This window comes from Lissotriton helveticus, chromosome 2_1 (genome assembly GCF_964261635.1).
Source record: "Lissotriton helveticus chromosome 2_1, aLisHel1.1, whole genome shotgun sequence".
Lineage (NCBI taxonomy): Eukaryota > Metazoa > Chordata > Amphibia > Caudata > Salamandridae > Lissotriton > Lissotriton helveticus.
Genome location: NC_136059.1, coordinates 1,907,494,964 through 1,907,517,392, shown reverse-complemented (window position 1 = coordinate 1,907,517,392; position 22,429 = coordinate 1,907,494,964). Strand labels below are relative to the sequence as shown.

The 22,429-nt window shown below is 47.1% G+C and overlaps 1 protein-coding gene across 15 annotated transcripts in view; it reads left to right on the top strand.

The window, feature by feature from the left end:
• The window catches only part of BLTP1 (bridge-like lipid transfer protein family member 1), a 2,102,388-nt gene that overhangs the window by 1,287,664 nt on the left and 792,295 nt on the right, over positions 1-22,429 (top strand). For 8 of the 15 annotated variants that reach the window (XM_078676829.1, XM_078676836.1, XM_078676832.1 and 5 more), the window contains one exon: positions 3,685-3,741. The exons of the other annotated variants lie outside the window; for them this stretch is intronic. In XM_078676829.1, the coding sequence (XP_078532955.1) occupies positions 3,685-3,741 (57 nt within the window). The remainder of the gene's footprint in view (positions 1-3,684; positions 3,742-22,429) is intronic. 15 annotated transcript variants of the gene reach the window in all.

Below are 22,429 nucleotides of genomic sequence, written 5' to 3'. Positions count from 1 at the left end.
CTCTTGGGAATGACAAATGATGTTGATGTAAGCTGCCCACAGTTAATTTTCCTGGTGCTGGCCTTAGTGGTGGCCAAGAGGGATGTGGCCAGGAAGTGGGGAGCCCCAGAGTGCCCGAGACTGGTAGAATGGCGTGATGGCCTTGACCTGTATATGGCGGCAGAGAGGGTCACTTACAAGGCACGGGGGTGTCCAAAGAAGTTTGGGAGGGTGTGGGGGAAATGGCGCCAATATCATGGGTTAGATAGTTGCCTCTGAATCGTTGCAGGGAGCGGGGTTGAGGGACCATGTGGGACACGGACGGGCGGATGTTGCCCTAATCATTTTTGCCAGAGACTTTGATGTGGATTTTACGCTGCTAAGACTTTCCATGATGAGTAGAGGATTGGGGCGCTGGTGGGGGGGCTCGGTGTTTGGATCTTTGGAGAGAGGTTGACATGCCGGTTTTGTTGTTCTGCACTGAAAATGCTAATAAAAATATTTTTTTTTAAAAAGAATGTTAGTAGGTCTCTTGAAGAATAATTTATACAGCATGAATATGTGAAGGGAATTGCTAGTGAAGTGAACTTGCACGGTATGCAGGCCGGAACCTCCCTTCCTCAGCATAGGAAGTAAGCCACATTCAAGTGTTAATGGTGGAAATGCAATGTGTGCTAATATGGTGTATGTTAAAGCAAGCACATTTCTAAAAGTTAATCTTTCCCCTGTGGAGTATTGCCCTAGGTGCCAAAATGGATCCAGAGAATTTTTCTGCTATGCTCCTGCATTCTGGTATGCCTCGATGTCTGGCTCCGTACTGATACCATACTGTCCAGGAAGTGAATGATTGGAGAAGCATATAAACTCCACCCCTGCTCTTTGACGTCAGATTCTTGTCTTTTCCTTTTCCACTCCTGCTGATGTGGAGCATAATACAATTGATGATAGTATGCTGAACACTAATTCGGAATCTCAATAAATATTAAAAAGAGGCTACGTCACAGAATGGGGAGGTGGGAGGATAGTGACAAATCTGCAGTTAAATTGAGTATCAGTTAAGTTTTATTTATTTAATGAAATATTGTTATAAAAGGGCATACTTATATTCTTTCTCCTCTTTTGCTTTTACTTCAATAAACATATTAAACCTTTAAAAAAAAACACCCCATAGAGTGTAACCAAAGTAACTTGTTCTGCTGAGGGATACTTTTTGCCACAAATTCCTTTCCTTTAGAATAGATACCAAAGCAGAACCTCCCAAATATGGAAGTTCTTTGGAATGGAATCAAATAAAAAAGTCTTGCTGAACAGAATGGGTAAAGTGTCCTTCCACTGGTGCTGCCGGTCAAGGCAGTAGTGGTTTGTCAGTGTTTCCACCAACGCCCATGTCATAGCCATGCAGATATCAAAGACAGACTTAACTCGCACCAACACAGTTGTACCAGTGTTGACCCTGATGAAATAGGCTTTTATTCCTTCAGAGCGTTGGTTCTTGGACAGCGTGTTGCAGAACTTATTACAAAGGCTATCCACCTCAACAGGGTCCTCTTCGGCACACTTGTCCCTTTTCTTCACTTTAGAAAAACGTACAGAGAGCTGATAGCACACTTGATGGCCATACTGCAATCAATATAAATACTCAAAGTCCTTTTGAGGTCAAACCAAAGAAAGTTCACATCCTATTTCAAGGGACTAGCAAAGAACACATTTAGAGTGATTGACTGCCCAATGTGGAAGGAAGTTGTAAGCTTCGGCAAAAAGGATGCCAAAGTCCCCAGCAGCAGTTTGTCTGGGAAGAAGTTGGTGAATGGCAACTGGTCGGAAGGCTCTTGCAGTTTGCTCATGGGATGAGCTGACATAATTGCAATGAGGGAGACAGTTTTCATTAAAAAAATACAGCAAGCAACTATGCATAATCTTAAAGCGTGTTCACGTAAGGCATGCTAAGACCAAGTTACGGTCCCACTGTGACTTGTGACTGGCTTACGATTCAGGTGATCCGCTTACTGCTTTTGTGGATACACAACGGGACTTAATACCTTCTTTATTCAGTGACTTGGCAATAGACACATCATTAGAAAATCTGCTGCGGGATTATGGCCTTTAAGTTCAAGTACTTCAATGACAGTTTTTAAATTTTTATTTTTAGTTAATACATATAACAACTCAAAGTTTTGAGAAAAATAAATTTTCTATTAAATATATTATCTTTGAAGCTCCTTTGGCTTGGACAAGTAGTGATCACCTTTCAAACAAGGTGTACAATAGGTACATATTAGTGGGCTACTTATAAAAGTCAGTTAAAAGTCTGACGCCAGTTCTAAGACTTGGAACCAGTAGAGTAACTAGTGGTAGAGTGGCTGCCATGTAAATGTACAAGAATTTGTGCTAAGTGCAGGGAACGAATGATCAAAAGTCTTTTCCTATTTCACTAGAATATTTATGGGTTCACTTAGACATCTAAAGGCCACAAACCACTTCCAATAATGTGATGGTGGGTTCACCCACACCTTTCATGGCTTCCTTTGCAATAGGACGCTAATAAATTTCCCCACATCATGCTCCACTGGCTATTCCTCCATGGCTACCTGTTCTCCACTGCCTGTGGAGCACAGACAGCCTCTGGTCATCTGATAAATTCTTATTTGTCTAGCGTGTACTCGGCCCAAATATAATGGATCCCTCACAGTCTGTAGGTGGTTCTTGGCCCTTTTAGTATGTGCTCAGCAGGGCAGTTGACAGCAACTAGTGGATTCTGCACTGGTTGCACCTATGGATTTCAAGCTCATGGAGAACCTGGAGGCAGCTATTAGAGCTGAGCTGCCCATACCTTGTCTATGGATGACTGGTGTGAAGAAGTGTGATTTTTGTCTAATGCTCCCCCTGAAAAGCAGTAGTTCTTGTTATATCAGGTGATTGTTCCTGCACTTGCTGGCGTGGGTTCTTCATAAACAACCAGAATGTGCGTTTGGTACATGAGGTGAGATGGGTATTGTCTGAAGTATTGATTGTACCACAGTGGTTTACAGTTGTGTGGGGTCCTGTGGCAGCAATAGGAAAGGCTCTAACTAATACCTGCTGCGTACAGCTGGTCCTTGTTCATTCAGATGATGTTTCATGTATTGGGGTGCTTGGAGTTTCTGCAAATATCACTGTATGTCACAGTTCCCAATGCAGTCAGAAGCATGGCTCCCATTTCAGGGTCAATATTAATTTAATTGAAATTATATCAAACAACTAAACCTTTACTCCACCCCCTCCATTAATTCGACAACCCCTCCATTCCCTCCCTTAGCTTACTATGTGATAGCTTTTCACTTTAAAAGAAACACAGCTGTTGGCTTTGTTGTTGCTTGTTAATAAAATGTATAAGTCCAAGTGATGCTAAAATCTTTTCTTCCAGCTTAGGAGCTACAGTATAAGTATTTTACTTAATGTGTTAAGTAATTCCGCCTAGCCTGGCAGTGCGAATAGGGTGAGAGTGACAGTTCCCCTGACGTGTGACTTGTTTACCTAAAAAACTTATGTTCCTGCACATGAAATTGTGCAGTCACTTTCTTGAACCCCGTTACGCACCCTAGTTTGCTGAAACTGTTGCTGTCATATACTGAAATACTGTCCTAATGTTGATAATCGTAATTACAAAGTGTGTTGATTGAATCAAAGTCTAAGTAGTAATTGTTCTTAAAACATCTTATCTTCAAGGTCAAAGGTGTGCCAGAGAACAAAAATGGATGTCTAGACTCTGAAGAAGATTCCAAGGTTACAGTACAATACAGTTAAAGCTATGAGGAAATCATGATGTATTAGTTATATTCTTAGAATCCCTTGTCTAGGACTTGACTAGACTTATAACACCCACTACCCAATAGTCAACAGATAAGTAAATTATATAATTGATAACAAATTGTGAAATTATTACATTTAGGTGTTCCTAGCGATTGTTGCAAAGGTTCACTTTCCACATAGCAATCACAGCACTCTTATGCTGTGCACATTCTGAATATGGTTAATTCCATAATAATTTATAGTTTCCCCATCTTGTCATTACAGTATTAGTGATTTTACCACTGTTGAATGCAGCTCCATTTTAATGGATTTCACTTCACTCTGAAGTGGATACATTTTCTGATACAGTGTTAAAGACTGTTTTAGTTTCATAAATATTCAAGTTGTTTTATGAAAGAGCATGTTACTTTTTCATTTTTACTGTGTTTTCTTCACTAATACTAACATCTTGACTTCTATTTTCTCAACATAAGTCTCAACCATGTACTTTGAGAAGATACATTGCCCATATCAAATTCTCTTGCACATCACTGTTGCAGCAACAGACATCCACACTTCAAACTACTGAGCCCTTCATTTCTTTCTCCTTTTCCTTGCGGTTGTAATTAATCCTTATTTTTCCCTAACCTACGTGGTGATAATTGTATCTTTTTTTTGTTTTCTTTAAGTACCTAGGTTTTAAAAAATGTATTCTGTATTATTGTTATTCTAGAATTTTACACAATACATCACATATAATGGATCTTTCTATTAACCCATTGGTATGGTTTAAAACCTCATATTTTGCACATTGCTCTAATTCTATGTATTTATATCTTATATTAGCCTCTATATATCGAATATAATTGCTGCCACAAATGAACTTGATTTTAATGGATTCTTATAACCACAGATTTCTTAGATTTCGAATTTCCCCGAGGTGCCAGTCTGGATCCAAAACGTTTTATGGCAATTGCTCCTGCACACCGGTAGGTGGCACAATTGGACTTTGCAGCAACCTCACACCACATGCGGAAGTAGCAACGCAGAGTCTCATTTAGGCGCTGCCCCCTGTGTGCTGATGTCCGTTGCTTTCTTTCTGTGCCATTATTAACCCATGGCAAAGCATTACGCTACGCTTGCGTAGTTTGCGCAACTTCGCACTACGCGAACTGCACGTAGCACAGTGCAAACATGTGTAGCGTAGCATAGTGCAGCAGTCATTTTTTGCTTGCTCGCGGTCCTCAACGTCAAGTTGGCGACTGCGAGCAAACAAAATGACATCCTCGTGAGACTTTTTCCTTGTTCGCGATCAGCAACATCAAGTTGCCGATCGCGAGCATGGAAAATAAACTTCCCGGCGAGATTCTCAACGTGGGGAGGTCAGGTTTCTCATTGGGAGTGGTCATGCATGCTCGCGACCGCTCCCGATGAGAAACTACCAGTCCGCGTTGAGAATGCTGCAGCTCGAGTAAAAATCTACTTGAGCGGCAGACAATAACAGCTCTCACTGTGCAAGATGCAGTTTTCAATGATTGCACAGTGCCGGATGCTTGTCCGCACTGTGCAATCATTGAAAACGACATCTTGCACAGTGCGAACATGCTACTACGCAGTTCGCGTAGTGCTACGTGTAGCTCGCGGAGTGCACTTCGCGTAGCTACGCGTAGCGCTACTTCGCGAACTACGCCCACCCCTAGCCATTATACACTGATCCAGGATCCCTCTCCCAACTTTTGTCAGAATTATTTTATATGTCGGCCATTGATACACAGGACGCTGACCTGCGATGTCTAGCCTTTAACCGTTACTTGCAGCAAGTGCTCCCTGATGGGTTGAAAAGCCATCAGTGAATGGGAAGCAAAACTACATGTTGGCGGGCCCAAAGAAGTGGGATAGTTTGTGCTCCAAAAGTAGACCCGCTTCAAGTTGTCAGCCCCAGTCTGTGATAGTTCCCAGTCCCACTCCACATCACCATCCTTGAGTAAGTCGAATACAAAGTCCCGCCATAAAAGCAAGCCATCTAAATGGGACTCCTTCATGTCCCGTTACTTCCATTCTGAGGAGAAGTCCTGCAGTCACCACACAAGGGTTTCAACTCTGCCTCCATCGTCTGACCTAGAGCCTCCTCGGAGATTGATCCCAGCGTGCCCAGCTTTTGTCGACTATGCAGTAGGAACAGGTCTTCAGAGAGGCCGTGAGCAACTTTTCTACATGATGCCGGCTCCCTCTGCAGCACTTTTGGGCCCCGTGACGCCATAAGGAAGCCCTCAGTGGCACCTTCTGCCAGAAACTGCCCGCTGCAAGTGACCCTGTTGGTCCTGTACCAGTGTGAGCTCATGCCTCTATTCCTGCACAGGATGCCTCATCTGTTCCTCCCGTTCCAGTACCAGCTTCAACTCCATTGATACCTACTGTGGATCTGACCAAAATGCCTGGTTCCAATTCAAAGCTAACATCTGCTTACTTAAAACGCGTGTCTCTTTATGAGATTACCAAGTTACAGACCTAATTTTCTGCCATTTCCGATGAATTCAGGAATGCTTCTGCTCAGAGTATCCTAGATTGTAAGGACCTGGCTAAGTATGTGTTAATATCTGGTCTTGACACGACAGGCTGTATAGGTCGTGCCATTGTCAGCAGTGTTCTGATTAGGTGTGATGTGTACCTCCGACTTGTTTTGTGGCCATCTACATCCCTTATGGATGTGCCATTTGATGGTTCCAGACTCTTCGATGAAAAAGCTGACTCTGCATTTGTGCACTTCAAAGAAAGCCGCGCTGTGGCCCACTCTTAGGGTCAGCAATCCCTAGCGCATCAATTCTAGCAACAATACTGATAGGTTAGAAGACACTCAAATGAGCTTGCTTATAGCTAGAGGCAGTCATTAGTCCTTGCAACTTATAACACAGACATCGAGCACAGCCCTTTTGTGACTCCTGAGGTCATGATAGAATCATATCTTGTGACCACCAGCAAGAACTGTAAGTTTCCTCCTCCTCCACTCTGGCTGCCACGACTACAGTCAGCTGCTCTGATTATCTCTGGAAAGGTCGCATGTGCCACTAGGCGACAGAAAATGTTTTTCTCTACCTGGCTGGTGTGTAATCATCTCAGACTAACAGATCCTTCAGGATGTTCAACGTGGTTTAACCCTCACTTTCTAATCTACTTCCCCTCATGTTCCCACTCATTTTGTTCAGAATTAAGCCTCCATTCTTGCCCAGGAAGTCCAGTCTAGGCTGGCCAAAGAGGACATAGAGACCTTTGCAGAGAAGAGTAGCTGTTGGTATTATTGATATTTTTTGGTGCTCAAAAAAAAGGATTTAGGACTCAGGCCAATACCATACATTTGGCTTTTCAACTCCTTTCATTAGAAGGACAAGTTCAAGATGTTAACTTTGGAGTCAGTGCCTATGTGCCTTGCTGCCTTAGAGAGGAGTTGCTATGTCTCATGACCTGAAAGGCTTCTGTGTAGAAAAAACACTTACTAACGTTCAAGCCCAACACTTGATGCTAGGAGTATGCTAAGCATGTAAATCTACAGCACACTACATGCTATGAACGGATGATTACAGGTTAAGTAACATTTTTGGAACCTGGTATGCAGACTGACAGACGATTCCTTCGATTCAATGGGTCAGAACACTTTCAGTTTACCAGTCTGCCCTCCAGCCTCACCTCAGCCCAGCAAGTGTTTATGAAGATGATGTGAATGGTTACGGGCAAATTTCCCAGGTTCTGAATACTTTTATTACTGTACCTCAGTGACTTGCAGTTGAAGATGGACTTAGTGCTGTCAGTTATCAATCATCTTCTAACAACTGCTTCCCTTCTGTCATATCTGTGTTCATTTTCCATTAACAAGCTGTACAAAGGATTCCCTCTAGTGGTGTCATCATGGATGAGGTGGCATTCAAGGCCTTTCCACCTCCACAACGAGTAAGGGACATTGAGATTATTATACTAATGTTTTGGCTTCACTCCTCGATTACAGTGTAGAAGGTTCTGAAGATTTTTGGCCTCATGCATCCTGCTGGTACTCTGTGCCCCTTGACACATGAGGTCTGCAGTGGAACCCCTGCTTGCAGTGAGCCCAGCAATGCAGCAGCTCCTCTGCATCTGTTCCTGTTCAGTTTTGGATGTCGGACACCAACCTGACATGCGACAGGGCATTTTATCTACCCCACTCAGAGACGCACTAATGATGGATGCATTTTCTCTGGGCTGAGGTGGCCACCAGAGAGAGGTGGAGGTCAGGAGCCTCTGAGCAGAGGCGCTGCATCAACCTTCTGGAGCTTTCTGCCATCCAGGCGGCTTTGAAGGCCTTCCTCATGTTCATCAAGGGCAGGTCTTGAAAGATAACATAACGGCCAAGTGTTACTGCATTAAGCAGAGCAGTGTGGTGTTGCGGAACCTGTGCAAGGAAGCCCTGCGACTGGAGGTGGTTTGACAGCCAGTTATATGGCTGACCTGCTTAATGCCAAGGAGGACAAGCTGAGCAGAGCTTATCCATGGCGCCATCTTCTGTAGGGGGTTCAAGATTTCTTCACCTGATGTGGTGTGCCTTGGCTTGATATTTTCACTAACACTAAGAACGCACAGTGTCATGATTACTGGGCTTTGGAGTTTCTGCTTTAATTTTCCATCAGACACACTTCTGCAATGAGATGCCAGTCTTCTGTACTCCTTTCCACTCCTGTCCCTAGTTTAGGAGAGCATGAAGAACTGTGCTCAGATCATGGTAATAGCCCTGGATTGTACCAGGCATGTGTTACTCTGACTTGCGGAGCCTGTGCATTTACTCTCCGGTCCATCTACTTATTCAAATAGACCTCCAGTCTTCTGCAACAGAGCAGGATCCCACACCCAATCCTCCACAACTGACACCTCAATCGATGGAAATTGAGCAGCACCAAATGAGCAAGCTTGATCTGCCTTCAGAAGTAGTGGATGTTATTTTTGCCGCTAGATGCTGAACTACCAAATCTATTTTCCTGGGTCATTAGGCATCTATAAGGCCTGATATGGAGCCAGTCAACTTGATCCTCTTCAGGTCAAACTGTCTGATGTTTGTTGTATCTTTGGCCCGACAAGGTTTTCAGTGGGCCATTTTAAAGGTTACTCGTCAGCCTTTCTGTGGCCAAACTTTATCTAATTCACCAGTTGTGATGCGTTTCTTAAAAGGGCTTACATAAATATTCACTATTGCTCCCTTTGTTGTCCCCCAGTGGTATCCTAATTTGATCATCACGATCTTGCTGTGCATGCCCTTAGAGCATATGCACAGCTGCTCTTAAGACTTTATTCCTCATTGGAGTTATTTCTGCACCCCATATCCTTAATCTGTAGTTGCATTCAGTATAATCTCTGTAAGCTCTCTTCTTTCCGGTCATGTTGGTGCTGCAAACTCTTGCTTCCTTCTTGCAGAAGGTGGTGTCTCGTTCCATGTGGGACAGTCCAAGGTTTCACCCGTTAGTTCCAAAAAGAGCTCTACTTTTTACATTGAGCACACAAAGGAGCACCTGGGGATGATCCACTCCGTATTGTCTCTGCCGGTGCTATGAAGCAAAAAGCGGTTCAGAAGCTAACCTTGTCCAGGTAGAATGTCCTGGTAATCGAAGCATCCTATCCCATTGCCGAAGAGGAGCCTCCTGAGTACCTTTGGGCACATTCCACTGTGTGTGTGTGTGTGTCGGTGCAAGGTATTTGGGTGTAAGACATTACCAGGCTGCTACATGGGCCTCTGTTCACACCTTCACCAGGAATTATCGCCTCTAGATTCAAGGCCACAGGAGGCCCATTTTGCATGCTCGGTCCCATAGGATAACTAGTGTAATTCCGGTTCTCAGTCCCTCCAACTTTGGGAGATACTGCTTTGGTAGCAATTCAAAAAGTGAAAAACCAGAATGTAGACAAATCCATCAAAGTATACTTACCTTAGGCAGCACTCCTCCCAGTGGATACTCTACATAATTGCACATTCCTCACTGCCCTTCCTTCTTCCTGTTCTGTGGCGTGGACCTCAGGCCTCTAAAAAGGTTGCAAATTGGATGTTTGTCCACTGTTAATCTTGCAGCCTGCTACAGTTGATCCCCATCTGAGGGTTCAGAAGACTTCCTAAGGATACTGACTTCAGTACACATAGAGTGACTTCTATATATGGGTCTGTGCTATCAATTCAAGAGGCGGGTGAGGCCACCGTGGAGTCCAGTAGCTCCACCAGCCTGCATTCGAGTAGTTGCTACCAAACGTTCTGCAGGGAGTCTGGCACCTGGGAGAAATTATAAAATTAAGGAATCTACGGTTAGATCGAGTATCCACCTGAAAGAGCATCATTGAAGGTAAGTAACTTGTTCATTGAGCGGTCGGAAAAGGTGCAGATTCTGAAAATAGAGCTATCTTGTGGTTGCTACCAGAAAATGTGGCTAGATGCATGTAGAGTATGACCTGAGACTCTTGTCCTACACCCTCATGTCACTTTTATTCTTATTGATCATTCCCACCCCTCCTTTTGTTTGTTTTGTCCCTAACCAGAATAAAATATAGCTGTACAAGGGTCACTGTTTTTTGTAGGAAGGCTTTTTAAGTACAGAGGTAATAATTATTATTCACTTTTCCCCCTGCAGTCTTTTCACTCTATTGGCATGTGCTTTAAAACCAAGGAGTATGGAATTGGACATGTACCAGTTCACACACTGGAGTAGGCTAACCATTCATTGTCATTTCGGATTTTTAACAATATGGCATATCTTTCTCCTAGACTCTGGTTATCTGGCACCTAATGCACAGTTGCCTTTGCTTTCCTGCTTACAGGATCTACAGTGATTCTGTAGGTTCATAGTATAAGTCGCATGTAAGACACTTTGGAATTATACACTTATTATAACACAGTCAACAAACAATGTAATAAAAGGAATGCTTGAATTAATCTCGGACACTGGTGTTTGCTTGGGGCTACATTCTGTTCAAATTTATTTCACTCACAGTGCCAATCTAGACATAGACAAGCTATATGGAAATCAGTCTTGATCCTACATCAATAGAAACAGTCCGCTGCAAACTGTCTGGAGTAGCGTTGTTGACAAAAAATGAAGGACTGGAATGAGATAAGAGTAATTACTGTTTACTGAAATCAATGCAAGCATTCCATCCATCACCATTTTGTTTTCTTAGTGCGGCATCCTAAGCGCAATGGATATGCTCAAATGTCGGTCTAGTGCTCACTGTGCTATAGGAATCAAGCTGTGTCTCACCGATGAGGCCTAAATTGGCTGAAACTGGTCTGAGGTTGCTTGCGCTTCCACCTTGAGGGGACCTAGCCTTCGGAGTTTGGACTATTCTATTGGAGCAAGGCCAACGCTGATTTGCATATGGCCAGCCTCTTTCTAGAGTGGTATAGTGGTGAAAAAAACAATAGACTGAACTGTGTAATTACCAGTGGATGATAAATATTTAACCATCCACCCATCACCTTTTTGTTTTCCTTATTGCACACATCAGAAAAATCAAGCGTTACTCCATTTTGACTGGCAGGCAAAGTAGAGCAGACTGAAGTTCATGGTTACTAATGTTTCTGGGTATAGTGCTTGGACTCACCATGGATATGAAGAAGTAGGTTATATCACCCACAATCTTCAGTGACATTCTGCAGAGTCCTTTCACAAAGACTTTTAAAATTAACACTCCTCTTTTTCATTCTTTTTTTTTATATTTCTTTTTATTGATAAATAAACATAAACAAGGCAATAAAGTCAGTACAAATGGAGAAGCGTTCAGCGAGGAAGGAAATGCATTTCAGTTTGGTACAAATCATCAATGCAGGAGGGGGGAGCAGGGGGGAAATTCAAAGTCTTAAAACATTAAAGCTGAAACATCGTTAGGAATGTCGGGTCAGGGGGAAGACGGAACATCCGGAGCATCTGTGAAGGGAGGTGTACATATATCACCCCGGTAGGAGTTCCATTGGCCCCAGATTTTACCCCACTTTTTGGGTCTGCTGCGTGCCACATATACCGTCTTCTCTCTAAACATACACCAGTCCATATTCTCCTTCCATGCCAGGATGGTGGGCGGTCTCTGAGAGCCCCACAACTGTGCGATATCTCTCTTGACGACCATATTCCCAAGGGTCCCCCACTGAGTCTGCGCCACATCATAATCAGTCGGCTCCCAAACATTCAACAAACAACGCCTTGCTTCAGGCAACAGCGCAACACCCGTGACCTCCTCCATCACAGCATGCACTCGATTCCAGAACCGTACCACCTCCGGACACTCCCAAAGTATGTGGAGGAAAGTACCGGTTAAACCGCATCCACGCTTACACAACCCATCCACAGAATATTCCATACAAATCAGGCGAGGGCCAGTCACATAGATCCGGTGCAGGATCTTAAGCTGTACGAGTCGGAGAAGAGCCGGAATCGCGACCTCCTTCGGCGAGGATATCGCCGACTGCCAGTCCTCGTCGTCCAACTCCAAACCATCACTAGTCCAAACCTCTCTGAGTCGGACCAACAAATCAATCCGATCATTAATCAATTTCTTATAGATCAATGAAATAGTGCTGTCGGGAACGTATCCGTCAAGTACCCAAACTTCAAGTGGGGATGCTTCCTTGATAACGGTACCGGGAGGAAAAAACAAATTCAGCGCGTGGCGAATCTGCGCATAACGGAAGAATTCCTTATCACTTAACTCATATTCTACTTTCAACTCCTCAAAGGTCTTAACCCTATCTTTGGCCCAAACATCACTCACCCTACAGATACCAATCACGTCCCACCTCTCGAAACCTTTCGTCTTCCACAGGCCGCCCAGTCTCTCAGATGCATAGAGCGGAGTCGCTCGAGTCAGTCGACCCCTCCATCCCGTTGCAGCATCAGCACATTGCCAAACTCGCACCGCTATCTTAGTGGGTCCCGAAAGCTTCTTCCCAGCAGATTTGGTATAAAGCGCCCTGTTATAATCACCGCCCAGCAACAGCCACGTATCCATTTTAAACGCAGGATTCGACGCAGGACCGTACATTCCATGATTGATCGCCCCCAGCTGGGAAGCCCAATAGTATCGCCTTATATCCGGAAGTGCAATACCACCAACGTACCAGGGAAGCGTCAGCTTAGCAAGGGCGATGCGTGAACGCCCGCCCCATATCAATTGTCTCTGCAAACTTTCCACCTCTCGAAAGTAGCTCGCCGGAATAACATCAAGTGTATTCTGCAGCGCGTATAAAAACCGCGGCAATGACATCATTTTAAAAAGAGCTGCATGCCCGTGGGGGGACAGTGGCAGTTTGCACCAGGCCACAACATCGGATTTTAAGCGTTGGAGCGGGGGAAGCCGGTTACGATCATAACGGACCACGGGGTCCAAGGCGATAAAGACCTCCAGATATTTAAATCCCGTCTGCACCACTTGTATGGGACAACCACGCGGCAAAGAAGGAGAGTCACCCGAGAGTACATCAATACAAGACTTGGACCAGTTAATCACAAGGCCAGAGTTTCTCCCGAACGAGTTCAACACATCAAATAATACGATCAGCGACTTTCGAGGTGACATACGATACAACAAGATATTGTCTGCATAGAGTGATACTCGGTCCTCAAAATCCGGGGTCCACCGAATACCCCTCATCGATGGCTCCCACCGCAGCCAAGCAGCCAGGGGTTCTAATGCGAGGGCAAAGAGAAGCGGGGACAACGGACACCCTTGCCGCATGCCCCTTCCAAGAGTAAACGACTTAGAAACCCAACCATTCACCACAATCTGAGCCAATGGTTCCTCGTACAAAAGTTTCACCCAGCCGATGAAACCAGGACCAAAACCGAACTTTGCAAGAGCGGCCCAGAGATACGGCCACTCCAGCGTATCAAAGGCCATCGTAGCATCCAAGGAAGCCAAGATGGCCGGTTCACGTAATGACGCCGCTCTCGCAAGAACGCCATGTAAGCGCCGCAAGTTCAATGCTGTATTACGGTGTGGAATGAAACCGGATTGATCTGGATGGATCAGGTCGCTGATTACCTTTATCAAACGATTTGCTAGCAATTTCGCAAGGATCTTGGGCTCCGCATTTAGAAGTGAAATAGGCCTATACGAAGCACAGCGATCCCGCGGCTTCCCCTCCTTATGAATCACCACAATGGTCGCAAGTCGCTGATCACGAGGGAGGGAGCCGACGTCTCGCGACTCCAGAAACATAGAACGAAGATACAGCGCCATTTTGTCAGGGCATAGCTTGTAAAGCTCGATGGGGAGACCATTAGGGCCCATAGCCTTTCCCGAACGTACGGAGCGGATAGCAGTTACCACCTCTTCGACGGAAAGTGCCGCGTCCATCAGTTCCCTGTCTAGATCCTGACAGGCAGGGCAATGTAATGTCTCGTAAGAGCAGATGTGAATCTTCCTCTGGTCTGTCGGATACAGGGGAATACACTTTTTGAAAATATTCCGCAAAACACTCCACGATCTCGGCAGGATCAGTCACTCTCACTCCATCCACTCTCTCAACCACAGGGACCACACGACTCGCCCTCTCCTTTCTATCCAGCCAAGCAATCAATTTCCCCGCCTTATCTCCCACATCATATAGACGTCCTTGCTGCTCTCTACTCATATTTTTAGCGGCATCCGTCACCAACGCCCTATAGTCAAGTTGTTTGAGACTGAGGAGATGAATCTTGTCATGAGTGATACCCAGTTCCAAATCCCCTTCCAACTCAGCTATTTCGGTCTCAAGGCGGACTACCGCCTCGTCTTTACTTTTCTTGGCACCAGCAATTAACGACAGCGCCTGGCCACGGATAACCATCTTGAAAGCCTCCCACAGCGAAACAGAAAAAGACACAGACCCCACATTCTCGGCAAAATAATGATCCAGTGATCTAATCAACTCCGCCCGGGTTTTGGGGTCACGGAGATACCAAGGATTAATCGGGGCCACTCGGCCCTCGGCTCCCAGCCTCTTATCCATCATAAGCCACAGTGGGGAGTGATTCGAAATACCCCTAGCAAGATGTCTGACCTCCCTGACCGAAGAGGCCTGCGCAGGACATAATCAAGTCTAGAGAGACTGCCGTGAGCACCAGAGTGGAAGGTATATCTGTCCCGGATGCAGAAGCCTCCAACAATCTACCAGTCCCAGCGTGTCCAAGAAGCCACCCAACCAGGCCTGTGATCTCATGAGATCTCTGGGTGGTAACGGTCATCCCTACCAGAGACAACAGAATTGAAATCACCACCCACTACCAGGATGCCTCCCGGAAGCCCCAGAATTACTCTCCCTAAATCAGCGACGGTCGTAGTCTGCAGGCCAGGAGGAACGTAAACAGAAAGCAAAGAGACAGTCTTCCCCTCCCACCTACCAGTGATAGCAGCGTAGCGCCCCCTGTCGTCAAGGATGACATCGTCGACCTCCAGGGGGAGGGAACCCCTGACTAGGATACCGACCCCCCTAGAACCAGTGGTGAATCCAGAGTGTGCCAGAAGACGATAACCCCGCCGAGCCCAGCTTAGGCTTCCCGACCGGCACTCAGTGTGCGCGTTCCACCGCAAAAAAGTTGCTCAGGCCTTTGGGGGCAAGATGATTTAGAATAAGGTCCTCAACAAGGAGATCCACGGCTGGGTTTTCCAGTTTTTCAGGGACCCCAATAATACGGACGTTGTTGCGTCTGGCCCGACTTTCAAAATCCTCCAGCCGGCGAGAGAAGAGATCATTGGAGGACCGTAGATTGCGAACCTCCGTCTGTAAATCGGACACATCGGTCGTAAGGCTGGAGGTCTTCAAATCCAAGGATTTGACTTTTTCATTAGTCTTTGATAAATCCGCCCTGATCAGGTTGACATCGATTGCCACAGTGTCAAGCTTTAGGGCCAGAGCCTCATATTGTTGGCCGATAGAGGTCTTCATACTAGCAATGTCACCCATGACATCATGCAGGGTCAAGTCATCCACTACCGCTGAGTCGTCTCCCGCATCTCCCAGGGACCTACTCGTACCACCGGGGGACCCCTTAGGATGAGTGTATCGATCCATGACATTCGATGGAATAGCACCCCCTCGGTGAACGGTCTTGGTCTTCCGTTTCTCGCTTTCGGGTTTGCCAGCCATATTGGGTGTGGTGCCCCTAAGGGGCCTTCGAGACCTGGTGAAAATTACTCCTCTCGATTCACCCACCGGAATCAACAAAAAACAAGTTTCAGCCCGATGTCACACGACCAGAAACACTCGATGGCAATCAAACAGTGGAGTTGCGGGGCAGATTGCCAGAGCGGTCTCGAGACAGAAGAAGGCCGAGAGCCGAAAACGAAACCGAAAGTTAACTCCGGGGTAGTGAGCAGGGCCCGGTAGGCCGCTGTTGTTCAATTACTACCTGGGCATCACATTGACTCGAGCCCCGGGCAGTGCCATGGAGCAGGCCACAAAAGTTCGAAGTGCCGTAGTTACGGTTCCTGGAGTCCAAATCGATTTCTGAAAGCAGCTATTATATCAGCTGGGTTGCGTCTTCAATAACCCGTCGTCATAATCAGGATAATGCTCAGGATAGATGCGGGAGGTGGCGAACGTCCCGGGAGCCCTGTGCTCACGCGGCCATCTCAGTTGCGCGCAAAGCTCCTCCCCCTCTTTTTCATTCTTATAAGCTTTCAGCATCATTTGGGGAGAAGCTCTTTTGCTCTTCTTCTTGCTAGCACTTACTGACGAGTAGTCAAGTTTGCTCACCATTGGTACCTTTGTGTTCTTTTCCCTGCATTATGGCTGGTGGCACTTGCTCTTGTTAAGAGTTTGACACTAGGCAACTATGCGATCCAGATGCTGCAAAGACTCTGGCAGGAATTATGACTGTTGGTTGTTGAGTAGCACAAGGAACCGTTAGAATTAACTTTTGAGAAAATAGGCCCTATTGTGTTTGGACTGCTTGCCAAAGCATGGGATTCCCAGTGCCCTGGTTCACATGTAAGATAATGCATATGAGCACAAAAATAAGACTGATTTCAATGTATCGCTTTGCCTTGGAACCTAGCTTGTTTTTTTTTCCAAATGTATTGTTCTTGACTTTTACATTTAACAATTGCTTAGCTCCCAAAAAACTTGCAGTCACAGATTGAAAGTACAAGTAATAGAGGTAATAGTAGAGCATGAGATATGGTGAAGCGTAGCAGCACCAGTGTTCATTGCTGCTCTATGTATTTCTCATCCTTGCACTGCATGACTGTTATTGAGGAGCAGTAATAAAGCAACATAAAATGTCAGGTGAAAAACTAACAAAGACCGCAACAATTGGGAGGGAGCAATGGACGCTTAGAGGAAGAAGTGGTAGAAGGAGCCTGCTGCGGGTCCGGCGAAGGTCTGGAGGCCAGTGGTGAGTTATATCTGCGCTTCGATAGTGGGACCTCCGGAGCCGAGATAGGGACGGATCAACAGTTGAGAAAGCGGAGTGTCAAAAAATAAAGAAGGATGATGGAAAGGCCATGTCATGAGGTGTAGGGTAAAAGGAGTATGAGGAGGTAGGAAGCACCAGGCTGCCATGGGAAATGGAACATGTAGGAAGGTAGGATCCTTCTAGCATGGTTACCCCCACTTTTTGGTTGGTGTCAGTGTGTTTTTGACCTAGTCTGACTGGGATTCTGCTAATCAAGACCCCACTCACTGTGGTTTCTCCCTAAATTAACCATGGTAAGTAATGTTGTACATCCACAATTGGCTACTGGTGTAAACTTGTAAGTCCCAAGTATGTGGTACTAAGATACCCAGGGCACAGGTACACCAGGGATCTCCCATGGGCTGCAGCATGCATTGTGCCACCCATGGGAGTCCACTTAAACTGTGACTACGGGCCTGCAATTGCAGCCTGAGTTGGTGCTTGCACCTTTCACAACAGATATAGTTTCCTTATTTCGGAGGTCACTGCATTTTAAACCTATAAGTTACTCCTAGGGCAGGCTCTTAAGTCCTGAGGGCAGAGTGCTTGGTTACAAATGTGAGGGTGCCTCTGCATGAGCAGGACACTCCTACAAACCCCGAAGTTGATTCTCCAAGCTTTGTAAGTAAGGTCAGCCATTTATATACATCTACTAGACATCAGTCATTCTGAGATAGCTAACTATATAGAGGCTGCACCAAACCTGGTCATGTTTGGTATCAAACATGTTGGAATTGTGCCCCAACACCAAATCCAGTGTTGGAAGTATAGTCCCATATACTGGGGGGCTCCTTAGGAGACCTCCCTTTACTCCCGGTAACAGCCTTTTAGGATCTGCAAGCAAGCTAGTGCTGCTGCCGACCACAGACTTGATTCTTCCCTCCTGCTTCTGAGCCAAGCTCGAACAGGGGAAGTAGAACAATAGGTTTCGTGTCACAGGGAGGTGCGACCACCTTCCAGACAGGACTTAGTGTATTGGGCTGGGGTGGAGGTGCTTGCCAGCGCCACCAGACTGCTTTGAAGGGGACATTTGGTGCCCTCCTTGGATTCTCCAGTTTGAGCCAGTTCAGGGAGTTCTTTGCTCCAGCTCTTGCGCGAAACTGGACAAAGGACATTGGAGTATCCTCCCCTCTGTCCAGCCACTCCTCTGGGCGACCCCTGAGTTGTTCCAACCCTTTCCTTAGGGTTTAATGGCTTAACTATGTGTGGTTACTTAGATTGATCGCGGGACAAGACTCAAGCCTGAAACTACGTCGCTCTTCCACCGCCTGGACACTTGGGCTTCGTTGGACTTCGACTGGAGAGGAGCTGGCCTAACGTCTAGGGCGGTCAATCTCGAATCTGGGGTACCGGGTTCGAGTCTCGGCAATGACGCTGAACATCCTATGATTCTGGGCAAATCACTTAATCTCACTGTGCCTAGCAAAATTGAATGTGTCCTCATGTAACGCAACTGGTGCTATGTAAAGTGCTCTGATACCCTATACCTTCGGGTCAAGTTCGCGCTATATAAAACTCCGTAAAAAAAAGAAGACTGCATCAAGGAAGAGTCCTGCTGCTCCTGGTCTCGCTGTATCTTCAAGTCTTCTTCGTCCTCTATGTCTGTGCTTCAGCAGACCTGTAGGTTCCTGAAGAAATCTCCCTTGGAGTGAAGGAGTTACTCCCCTGCATCTGAAGCTCCGCAATGAAGCTTACAGGTCTGCTGCTCCTATCGTCCTACAGACTTCCGGAGGCTTAACAACACAGGTGGTGGTTCTGCAACTCCTCGAGGCATGACCTGCCCTATCTGCAATTTTCAGGCCAGTGTCCCTCGTCGCAACCCCTGGGACCGAACTCCTGTGCACCACGTTGACTTGCCAATGCCAAGGCGTGTTGGCTCTGCACTCCAGAGATCATCGGGCTACTAGAAGATCCTTCTTCCAGCATCTCTTCCCTACAAGATCATCCTCCTCACCGCATCCTCTGCACCGTTGGCCTTTATCTTTGGTGAGCTGCTTGAGGTCCTCTTGCGACTCCTGTGCCTTCGTCCTGTGGGTTCTCCTGAGGGTCTTCTACTGAGAGATCCCTCTCCCTTCCCCAACCGGAGCATGTAGTGGTAACGGACGCGTCCCTCCAGGGCTGGGGAGGCCACATGGGAGAGGCGGAGATCAGAGGCCTCTGGTCTCCGGCGGAGGCCCGGCTCCACATCAACCTGTTGGAGCTACGGGTGATTCGTCTAGCACTGAAGGCATTCCTCCCCTCTGTCCGGGGGAGTGTAGTGCAGGTGTTCACGGACAACACCACCACCATGTGGTACTGCAACAAACAGGGCGGGGTGGGGTCGTGGACCCTTTGCCAGGCGGCTCTGCGCCTCTGGCAATGGCTGGAACGCCAGGGCGTGACCCTGGTGGCTCAACACCTGGCAGGTTCTCTGAACGCCAGGGCGGACGAGCTCAGCCGTCGGTGCATGATGGATCACGAATGGCGTCTGAACTCGGACGTGGCGCAAGGCCTCTTTCAGCAATGGGGAGAGCCTTGGTTAGATCTATTCGCCACCGAAGAGAACGCGCAATGTCATCAGTTCTGCGCGTTGGAATTTCCAAGGCTGCACTCGCTCGGAGACGCTTTTCGTCGCGAGTTGAGTTGCGGTCTATTGTACGCCTTTCCGCCTATACCACTTCTGCCCAGAGTGCTGAAGAAGATCAAGCGCGACCGGGCCCAAGTCAACCTTGTGGCTCCGGACTGGGCGAGAAGGTACTGGTATCCAGAGCTACTCAGTATGTCAGTCGATCCCCCGGTTCGTCTGCCTCTTCAGGAGGACCTTCTGTCGCAGCAGCAGGGGACGGTCTTCCACCCGAACCAGTCCAGTCTCCACCTCCATGCTTGGAGATTGAGCGGCGACAGTTGAGGCCATTGGACTTGCCTCCTGAAGTCTGTAACGTCATTCTGGCAGCCAGGCGTCCCTCCACAAAGTCGGTATACGCCTGCAGGTGGAACAGATTTGTGGCATGGTGCACAGCAAAGGCTGTGGATCCTCTTGCTGACCCCCTCTCTGAGGTTCTTCTCTTCCTTCTTTCTCTTGCCCAGCAGGGCTCTGCTCTGGGCACTATCAAGGGCTACCTTTCTGCCCTTTCAGCCTTTCTGAAGCTGCCTGATCAACCTTCTTTGTTCAAGTCCCCTATTGTAAATAGATTTCTAAAGGGCATCACACACACATTTCCTCCTGTTCCGTTTGTGATGCCTCAGTGGGACTTGAACCTGGTTCTTACATTTCTGATGTGCGCTCCCTTTGAGCCGCTTCACAACTGTCCTCTCCGCCTTCTTACTCTGAAGACTGCTTTCCTGGTTGCCATCACTTCTGCCAGGAGAGTGAGTGAGCTCCAGGCCCTTGTACTCCACCTTTCCTTTCTGTCCATCCGGACAAAGTGGTGTTGCGTACTAAGCCATCTTTCCTGCCCAAGGTTGTCACGGCCTTCCACATCGGGCAGTCTATCACCTTGCCAACCTTCTTCCCGCCACCGCATCCCTCTAAAGAGGAAGAGCGGCTCCACCGTCTGGACCCAAAACGTGCGCTCTCATTTTACTTGGATCGCACACGCCAGTTCCGGGTGGATGACCAACTCTTTGTTGGTTACGCGGGTGCTAAGAAGGGGAAAGCGGTGCACAATAGAACCATCTCCCGGTGGATCATCTTGTGTATCCAGGCATGCTACTCCTTGGCTAGAAAGGAGCCCCCTGTTTGATTACGGGCTCATTCCACCCGAGCCACGGCGACTACAACTGCCCTGGGCCGGGGTGTGTCCTTACAGGATATCTGTCAGGCAGCTACGTGGGCATCGCTGCACACGTTTGCAAGACACTACTGCCTGGACAGTCAAGTCCGGAGGGATGGCTTCTTTGGCCGTTCCGTCCTCCAGGACTTTCTGGTGTGATTATTGGTTCGCAGAACCACCACCGGGGTTGGTATTGCTGGGGTATCTAATCTAAGGTAAGGAATCTAATACTAACGTGTCTCTTTCAGATGCACAAGTTACTACTTGTGTAACGATATATCTGTAAGAGACATTAGTTAGTATTAGATTTCTTACCGACCCACCCATCCTCCCCGTTCTGCGAACCGATATCTAGGGTTAGGGTTGTCCCCCTTTCAGGGCCCTAGTTTCATTGGCACCAGTGTTGGGTTTTTACATGGCTCAGCGCTTCTGGCGCGGAAAAGCTGTGTCCAAGAACTGACGTCAGCACGCGGAGGCGGCGTCTAAGTATCCGACGACGTCATCACGGCACCCACGACGCCGACGACGGACGCGGAGCCGCAGACGACACCTACCGACGCGCAAGGGTACTGCTACGCAAAAATTTCCGGATCCAGTCTGACGCCTGGGGATATTCTAAGGTAAGGAATCTAATACTAACTAATGTCTCTTACAGATATATTGTTACACAAGTAGTAACTTGTGCTACAGGGATCAGAGGACACAGGTGGCCCTAGCATAGGTTTTCTTGAAGAGGGTTGTGTTCAGAGATGGTGCGACCGAGGTAGTCAGCATAGTGTATCTGTGGGGCTAGGCAAACGTAGCATAGGATTCAGTACAAGCGCATGTGGAGGCCATGCGGGTGGTAGATGTAGAGTACCCTGTAAGTAGGGTTGCGATGGAGCCAAATGTCAAAGAGGTTGCAGTTTTTATGCCGTAGTACCAGGTGTTGAGCGGTGTGGGATGTGTTGGCTCACGTAGGGGAAGGGAACAACCTGTCAAGGGTTGCATACAGTGTACACTGTTGAAGTCCCTCCCCCAGATGAGCAATGGTTGGTATGCCCATTGAGGTACCTGACTCTGCAGTGTAGCTAAAAAAAAAGCTTGATCAGTGTGGGTGCATAAATGCCCTGGGGGAGCCATCCAGTAGGCTGTGTAGAATAACATAAAGGCCCTTTTTATAAGTCACTGATATGGGAAGCTGGAACAGGACACTGCCTTGGATCCACATCTTAGCATCCCGGATGTCAAATAAACCTGACCCGCCATCGCTTTTAGAGTGGTATTGCCACTTTGGTCATGGAGTGTGTTTCGTGAACCAAGGCAACATGGGTGACCCTACGCATTAAGTATGACTATCTTGTATCTTGTGGTCAAATCAGGCCAATCCATAGCCATCCCTGTAGTGTAATAGTGGAGTTGTCAGATGGGTGGCTGCACTCCTTAAGAATCCACTTGTGGAGCAGAACTCACCAACCTGTTTGCATCGCTAGTTACTTTATAGGTTCCTCCCCTCAGTGCGGG